This window comes from Octodon degus, unplaced genomic scaffold, assembly GCF_000260255.1.
Source record: "Octodon degus isolate 3935 unplaced genomic scaffold, OctDeg1.0 scaffold00089, whole genome shotgun sequence".
NCBI classification, from domain to species: Eukaryota; Metazoa; Chordata; class Mammalia; order Rodentia; family Octodontidae; genus Octodon; species Octodon degus.
The window spans coordinates 9,990,115-9,999,177 of NW_004524665.1; the positions used below are offsets into that span (position 1 = coordinate 9,990,115).

Below are 9,063 nucleotides of genomic sequence, written 5' to 3' on the forward strand. Positions count from 1 at the left end.
GACACTCAAAATGAAGGAAGGAAAGGTTTATTTAGCTCACAGTTACTGGAAGGTTCAGTCCATATTCCGCTGGCTGCAAGGCAAACAACAGCAGTTCACACAGCAGAAAACAATGAAGAGCAGAGGAGGAACAGTAGCTGCGGCAGCGTCCATCAAGTTTCTCTCTTCCTTCTAAGCTGACTGCGAAGATCAAGATCAGCGCTCCACAGTGAAGATCGGAGCTCCTCCAAAGTGGTGCGGCTGTCAAGATCAAGCTCCTCGTAAGACTGAGATTTCTCCACGAAGCAGGGCAGGGCACCAGGAAACCAAGCAGGGCAGCTTCCTGCCTTTCTCAATTCCTGGGCCCTGCCCACCTGCAGGGCAAGGCTCCCACCCTAAGATCTGCTGCTGCTGATTCAGCCAAGTTGACACAATGTATCAACTAACACAATCCATCCCTTGTCAACTTGGCAACTAGACATATACTTTTTAAAGCCAATTTCCAGGTACACAGAGATGCTTAAACGTTTTACAAATTGAACATTGCATTACATTAGAACCATGACACGTTACCCCTGGCCCTCCAAAGACTCAATGCACAACCGTTTTTGCAAAAAACATTTTAGTCCATCTCTAAGAGTTGCCAAAGTCCTACCAGTTTCAGCAACACTGAAAAATCCAAGTCCCAAGCTTCCAAGATCTAAGGCAAACTCTTAACTGAATGAAAAGTTGAATACTTCTAACATTCACAGGCACAAGATAGGCCTTGCCATTCCAAAAGGGATACACAGCAGGATACGAACACCTGGGACCAAAACAAGTCCAAGGTCCAGAAGGGCAAATGTTCAGTCCTGAAGTGCCCTGTGGACCATTCAAAGCACCCTGTAATGAGTAGTGAGCTCCAGAAGCCTTACGTGGCTCCACCCCTGTGGCACTTCTGCTGGTAGCTCCTATGGCTTTTCTCTCAGGCCTGCTTTGCTCCCTTTTTGCAGCTTTTCTTAGACCATCCACATTCCTGGATTTTTCAAACTTCTGGGGGTTCCACTGAGTAGGCTTCTCACTAACAGCTTAGCACACTGCCCTCTCATGGGCACACTGCCTGGCTTCCCAGGCCTTCTTTTGAAATCTGGGTGGAAGCCTTCTGAACCTCAGAACGCCTGCATTCTGCATGCGCCTACAACCAAAGCCACGTGGATGATGCCAAGGGCTGCTGCCAGCTGGAGCAGTAAGCAAGCTTCCTTCTCTCTTGACTGCAAGAACTGAGTGCCTGGATTGCTGAGCATTCTGACTCTGATTCCGAGAAACAAATTCTCTATGTTGGCGCCATTCTGTAATCTGGTGTGGCCGCCGCCTCCATTCTGGAACATGGGGCTCTGTAGCTTTCTCCTCAAAGCAAAGTCCCTCACTCTTGTGATTCTGAGGCTGCAAAGGGCAAGAACCTGCCACCTCCTGTGATGCCCTCAGGACATCTTTTCTACTCTCCTGTTTCTTCTCAGCAATGGAGATCCTCTCAGCTTTGTCTTCACAGTCCACAGCCTTCCAGTAGCTTCCTTTCCAGCCAAACTCACAACATTTTAAATCATCCTTTTGGGATCTTTGTTCTTCATTCTTAACATAAATCTGGCTAAAAGCCCCCAACAGCAACCATGCCACTGTCCCAACATTTGGCTGCTTTGAAATTTCTTTTTCAAGATTAACTAGTCCACTGTGCTTAATTTCAGTCTCAGGCAGTCTCTGGACAGGAGCAAAATGCAGACAAGCCTTCTGCCAACCCATAACACAGATCATCCGCAGTCCAACAACCAAAGCTGTCCTTCTTCCCAGCAGAAACCTCCCCGGCGTGGTCTTTACAGGCCGGCTTTCTATCAACCTTCTGGTCTTCTGAGCTCTGACCAGAATCTCCCAAACAGAACAGCTGAAGCTGTTCCAGCGCTTTGCTTGCAGGCGACATCTCTGCATCGTTCCTATCTCTTCCCATAAGCCAGTCCCAAAAGCTTGTAATCCACATTGTCAGGTATAGCCACAGCAACGACCCCACTTCTCTGGTACCAAATTCTGTCTTAGTTACTTTTTACTCATTGCTGGGACAAATACCCTACACTCAAAATGAAGGAAGGAAAGGTTTATTTAGCTCACAGTTACTGGAGGGTTCAGTCCACAAGCTCCTCCAAAGACAGACTTCTCCCCAGAAGCGGGCGGGGCAGCAGGAGACCAGGCAGGGTGGCTTCCTGCCTTCCTCAGTTCCTGGGCCCTGCCCACCTGCAGGGCGAGGTCTCCACTGCTGAGATCTGCCGCAGCTGATTCAGCCCAGTTGACACAATGTATCAACTAACACACAGCTTTTCCTTTTTTATTTGAGCTCTAAGATATAGACTTAAAAAATGCTTTCTCCTGAGTTACCAGCTGGTTTAACTGATATCAAAATTAATTTTTGGGGGAGTGGAACAGGGGATTGAACTCAGGCCCTTGCACTTGCCAGGGAAGTGCTTATTGCACTGAGCCATCTCCCCAGCACCCTCAAAATTAATTTATAATTAAATAAAAATCATTAAAATGGGGAGAGATTATTAAACAAGACTCTTGATTGGTGGATAAAGGGTGGCCAACCTTTGCTCATCAATAAAGAGCCCCCAATAATCTCCTTGACACTCCTAATAATTTGACCTTTGGTTAAAATAATTTTTTTCAAAAACTAAAATAGGAGCTCTCGAGTTCCAGGGCGCGTTGAGAGCCAGACTGCTTCAGATTTGGGCGGCTGGTGGTAGTTTCCGAGTCACAGTGAAACAGGTGACCCAAGAAAAGAGCCCTGGTGGAGAAACGCAGGAGAAGACCTAAAGCTTTTTCAAAGAAGAATGGAGGAAAATATCATGCTCGCTGCAGTGGAAGACACTGTGGAGTACCACCTGTTCCTGATACCAGATGAATCAATGGACCCAGAAAAACACAGAGAGATTCTTGAGAAGTATATTGAGAAAATAATGAGCCAATTTGCACCTATGCTGGCTCCCTATATCTGGCAGAACCAACCTTTTAATCTCAAATATAAACCTGGCAAAAGAGGTGTTCCTGCTCATATATGTGGCATGACAAAGTTTGGGGACAATATTGAAGATGAATGGTTTATTGTATATCTAATAAAACAGATTACAAAGGAATTTCCACAGTTAGTAGCCAGGATTGAAGATAATGATGGTGAATTCTTGTTAATAGAAGCTGCTGACTTTCTCCCTAAATGGTTAGATCCTGATAATAGTGTCAATAGGGTGTTTTTCCATCATGGGGAGTTGTGCATTATTCCTGTACCAAAGAAATCTGAAGCAGTATACTGGTTACCCGCCACTCCCCCAACAATCCCACAAGCATTAAATATAAACTCAGCACACCCAGAAAAGGTTTTGTCTTCAGAATCCGTACGAGCCACTGTTAATAGGCACATCAGTGGGTACCCAGAGAAAATTCAGGCCTTGCTGCACCGAGCACATTGCTTCCTTCCAGCTGGCATTGCAGTGGTACTAAAGCAGTGGCTCAGATTGGTGGCAGCTACTGTCCAGGCTTTTTACCTGCGGGATCCAGTTGACCTGCGAGCCTGTCGTGTCTTCAAGACATTCTTACCGGAAACGCAAATAATGACATCAGTTACTTTCACTAAATGTCTCTACGCACAGTTGGCACAACAGAGGTTTGTGCCAGACCGAGGGAGTGGATACCGGCTGCCACCTCCATCTCACCCCCAGTACCGAGCCCATGAACTGGGCATGAAGCTGGCTCATGGATTCGAGATCTTATGCTCCAAATGTAGCCCACAGTTTTTGGACACCAAGAAGTCCCTTGTGACTACCTCACCACTCTGGGCTGGCTTCCTTGAAAGTCTGAAAAAGAATGATTATTTTAAGGGACTCATAGAAGGTTCTGTTCAATACCAGGAAAGGCTAGAAATGGCAAAGAACTACTTCCAACTCTCAGTAAATCGAACAGAAAGTTCACTTGCTATGAGCCCTGGTGAAGAAATCTTGACCATATTACAGACAGTACCATTTGATATAGAAGAGCTTAAGAAGAAGCTAACCTTCCTCCAGAGGATGATGACCACTGGTTAGAGCTTTCACCAGATCAGCTGGATCAGCTACTGCAGGAGGCTGCTGGCACAAGAGAATCACAACCCATTTCCAAGAAGGAGGAGGAGGAGCAGAACTATGACTTAACTCAAGTCACAGACAGCATGAAGGCTTTCATATCCAAAGTCTCAACCCACAAGGGAGCAGAGCTGCCCCAAGAATCTTCTGAGGCTCCAATCACTTTTGATACAGATGCCTTTCTTAATTATTTTGATAAAATTTTAGGACCGAAGACTCAGGCGTCAGACTCTGATGATCTGGATGAGGAAGACTTTGAATGTTTAGACAGTGATGATGAGGTGGACCTCGAAACTCAGGAACCTGGTGAAGAAGCTTCTCTGAAAGGAGCTCTTGACAGCCTCAAGTCATACATGGCCCAAATGGACCAGGAGCTGGCACATACCAGCATGGGCAAAAGTTTTACCACTAGCAAGCAAGTGAATAAGAAGCCTTCATCTCAGACTACCAATAACAATTCAGATGAGGAAGATTCTGGTGCCAGAGATTCTGTTCTGGCCCCAGTGGATGTAGACCTGAACCTGGTTTCAAATATATTGGAATCCTACAGCTCCCAAGCTGGCCTGGCAGGGCCTGCCTCAAATCTCTTACAGAGCATGGGAGTGCAACTGCCAGACAACAGTGATCACAGAGCCTCCCAAAAGCCAGTGAAAGATTAGCTGACATATCTAGCTGTTTTCCTCTTTAAATAAACAATGAGTCTGAGTGAAAAAAAAAAAAAAACTAAAATAGGGTTTTCTCATAAAGGATGTTCAATATATTAAATATATTATGCCTTCCAAATATACAGTATTCTACAATGTAAATTTTCTTTCAGATTTAAACATGCCTTCTCTTATACGTCAGGCCTTTATAATAAGAGGTTCCTGTCAAGCCAACATGAGGTCATCAGCCAAATAATGCCTTTCTAACTAAAATTTATGTGATATATATGTGTGTGTGTGCCATTACGTCTAGAGATGCCAAAACAAAATGGGGGCTCCACCACCTGTTATGACTGCTGTATTACCCTACTGTGCATAACCCTAGATGACACGTATTCTCTACAAAAAATATGTAACTGTTGCCCGCTAACATTCTACAGGGATTTAACTGTTAAAATGTCCATGGCTGGTAAAAAATGACACTTCTCTAGTTACACTTTATATTCCAAGGTAGGCTGGGGAGATAGCTCAGCAGTCTAAGTACCTGCCTGGCAAGCACAAGGACCAGAGTTCGATCCCCAGTACCACATGCCGTGCTGGCCTCTGAACCCAGGATGTGGTGTGCGGTGCCATGCCACACTGGCTACTAAAAAAAAAAAAAAGAAAATAGTAATATATTTCAAGGTACTTGGTACTCAGCATTCTAATAATGAAATGTATTGCTCCAAACTAAGTATACTAATGTAGATTCAAATTCTCCAAAAAATGTTATTAATTCCTATTTCATATCCCTATCTGTTCCTGACATTCACGCCAAACTTAAAACACGGATCTCAGCCCTCAAACCCCACAGGAAAACTTACTTAATCTAACTTTCCACGTCTTCAATAATAGAGACCAAAATTAACTATACACAGGGCCAAATTTTGGCTGCGACACTCGGGACTCCCATCAAAGCAGGACCTTGACAAGGTAATGCTGAGCCTAAACAATGTTGCCACCTGAGCCAAGTGTGCTGAAGAAGGACACTGGGCATGAGCCTGCACCAACCGGCAGCCATCACTAGGACATCTACAAGCCTGAGGGTTGCTGGAAATGCGACTGCCCTGTCCGCCAGAGAGTGGGTAAGTCATCCAATTCCCTGCCCTCACGGGAAAACTCACTCCAGCCAGATCCATCAATACTTGACCTGCTTGGTCTTGCCACTGAAGAGGAACAACAGAGCTTGGGTTCCATGGCCCATATCAAGGTATCTTTGTTAAAGTCCCGAGTCTCACTGGACAACTCAGGTAAAAAAACTTCTTGCTGACAGGGTGACCATGTATAATGTTGTACCTGAGTTCTAAAGTCACTGTGCTAGCTTTACAGTCTCCATAGTGGGTGTTGATGGCCAACCTACCTGACCCCTTTCAGACAGGCCCATTCTCTGCTGACTCCAGCAGGTTTGACTAGTCTTCACTCGTAATTTCCTTGTGATCCCAACCTGTCCCATCCCAACCTCCTCCAAAAGCTCCACTCCTCTCACCTCTCTCCCCCAACAGTGTACATCCTACAAACCCAACTTCAATGTACAGCTAGCTCCTCCCTCCCTCTTCCCTTGTCAACCACATACTCTGAGACACTTCCAGTCCCACTCGTGCCACACATGCTGTTCCTATATTAAGTGTGCCTCAAAGATCCCACAGTGTTTCCCTACATTCTCCAATACCTGATAGCCCCAAACATCAGAAGAGACTCCAGCCCACATGTTTTCTTCACCATTCCCTTATGCCCAAAATGCCAAGCAAGACCTCTTTGCCTTCACATGGACTGATCCAGACACTGTCCAATCTTAATAGCTCACATGGACAGTCCTACCTCAGGAATTCAGAGATAGTCCCCACTTCTTTAGCCAAAACCCTTGACCTCAAGCCCAGCCTGCTCCTCCAATACACTGACGTCCTCCTCCTTTACTCTCTCTCTCATGCCCTAGCCCTACGACACACAGATACTCTTCTCAATTTCCTGTCAGGACAAGGTCACAGGGTCTCTCCCACCCAAGTTCAAATAGCCACACCTTAACACATCTATAGTATGCAAATAACGGAACTTAACAAAAAAAGGGGATGCAGATGAATGTCCATTTTGTATCTGTGTATTCAAAGTGGTTAGAATGATTTGTTCTAATGGTGTTTATAGATAGGAGATCATGTTCGCATCTTGTACAGCAATTAACCACTGGGAGGAATGTATGCAATGTGTTAATTATTGAAACTGTCCTACAAATTTGATTTGAAACTGTCTCATTGCTAGTTGTTTATCAATAAAATTATGGAAAAAAAATAGCCCCACCAAAAGTCAAATATCTAGGACTCACCCTCACTCCTACTACTCGTGTAATCACAGCAAACCAGAAAGCTCTCCTTCATGACCTTCAGGTGCCTACCACAAAATGGCAAGTTCTCTCCTTCCTTGGTTTGACCAGTCTTTTCCGCCTCTGAGTTCCCAACTTGGCCTCTCTGACACAGCCACTCTACAGGGCATCGAAGGGTTCCCTGTTAGAGCCCCTTGATTCCACTGCTCCTACAGTTCCTCCTTTCACAAGCTACAACAGGCCTTCCTAAGAGGCCCGGCTCTCACTTCACCCAACCCCACTCAGCCTTTTACCCTACACACCACCTCTCATGGTCACAACACAATGGGTGTTTTAAGACATAAAAAGAGATCGTCCTTTCAGGCAGTAGCCTACCTTTCTAAACAACTGGACAACACAGCCCACAGATAGACTCCATGTCTCCACACACTCACAGCAGCTGCCACACTAACACAAGAGACAAAACGTTCACTTCAGACTATCACAGTCCACTCACCCTGTCACCTAGTGAACTCATCACATGTCAGGTAATTCCAGCCCTAATAACTCTTTATATGGCAGATCCACCTAATGTTCATAAAAACTCCTTCTATCACTATTTTTACCTGTAGCCCTCTCAATCCTGCCACGTTATTCCATACTTCTGATGAGGCCCCTCAGTATAGTTGTGTTGAGGTCCTGCAGATGACCCTGCCTCCCTTTCCTCACACTGATATAAAAAATTAAAGATCAATACTCCTCTTCAACATAGTCATGATAAAATAACACATTCAGATCATAGACCCCCCTCTTACTTCCCCTCTTATGTCCTTTAATCATGATGAAAAATATACTTATAACATGCTGTCTTTTTAAACTTTTTCAAGGTTTCTTCAGTCTCCAATGCGAGTTGTCACTAATGATAAACTTCTAGTCTTAACTGAGACACCTGGCACTAACATGGGCATAAACCATCATCCTGTCAATCCTTCTCACTCCTATGATGACGGCCCCATTCAGCAGGAAGCAGTCTAAGATAATGCCCCTTTTCATAACAACCAAAAGATGAGAATAATAGGCTCAGGCCCTAGAGCGAATTGCTAAAATCATCATGGTGGTCATCTAATATGGCTGATGCCCTTAAAACACAAGCCCATCTTCCCAAGACCAGCTCCGCCTTCCCCAACTTAGCCCAGGGCATAATTTACTTTCACCCTTCCCACCACTTCAGGGAAGAGCCCCCATCAGCCTCGCAGGTACACATCCCCTCCAAACTCCACCCCGGCAAAAGGCCACAGCAGCCTCAGCTTCAGCCTTCCCCACATTCTCTCCTGTGTCCTCAAAGAAAACAAAGCCCTTTTCCTTTTTCCTTCTGCCTGTTTCTATGCTGTGTCATTCACCTGAAAAACACCTATCAATGACCAGAACAAAAGACACGGTTACTGACTCTAGAGTCCACACAGATTTAAAAAAAAAAAAAAAAAAGAGGAGTTTAAGAAAATGATGCAAACAATGAATGCCCAACACAGGAAAAATGGAACCCATGAAACAGACTCAAATTGACGTCCAGAAGTTTAAAAATTATATTGACAATATACAGAGCAGAATCAGCCAGGGTGAGGACAGAATGTCAGACCTAGAAGACAGGCTTCTGGGTAGCAAACACAAAAAGATTTCTTAAAAGTAGCTAGGGACTTCAAAAAACGCAATCGGAGAAACACTAACATCAAGGTCAACTCGGAATGAAGCATTTCTAGCCCTAAAAGAAAAATCTCCAACCCAGACTGATACATCCTGCAAAACTGTCATTCAAAATTGATGGAGAAATATTTCCATAACAAAGAGCACCTGAGGGACCCTCTCCCAGCCCCTTGGGCCACCCCCCACCACTCCGCAGTGCCTCCCCCACCCTGCCCACCGAGTAGGATTTTCTGCCGAGTTCCGGGAGCCCCCAGACCCAGCCCTAGCCCAGGTC

The 9,063-nt window shown here is 45.2% G+C and overlaps 1 protein-coding gene across 1 annotated transcript; it reads left to right on the forward strand.

Annotated features, from left to right (window-relative positions):
- The first annotated feature begins 2,690 nt into the window (after positions 1 to 2,690).
- On the forward strand, positions 2,691 to 4,823 carry LOC101583925 (protein ecdysoneless homolog). Its single transcript, XM_012516060.2, is given in 2 exon segments — positions 2,691 to 4,035; positions 4,038 to 4,823. Coding segments are annotated over 2 exon segments (1,938 nt in total). The 5' UTR covers positions 2,691 to 2,831; the 3' UTR covers positions 4,772 to 4,823.
- Positions 4,824 to 9,063: the final 4,240 nt, after the last annotated feature.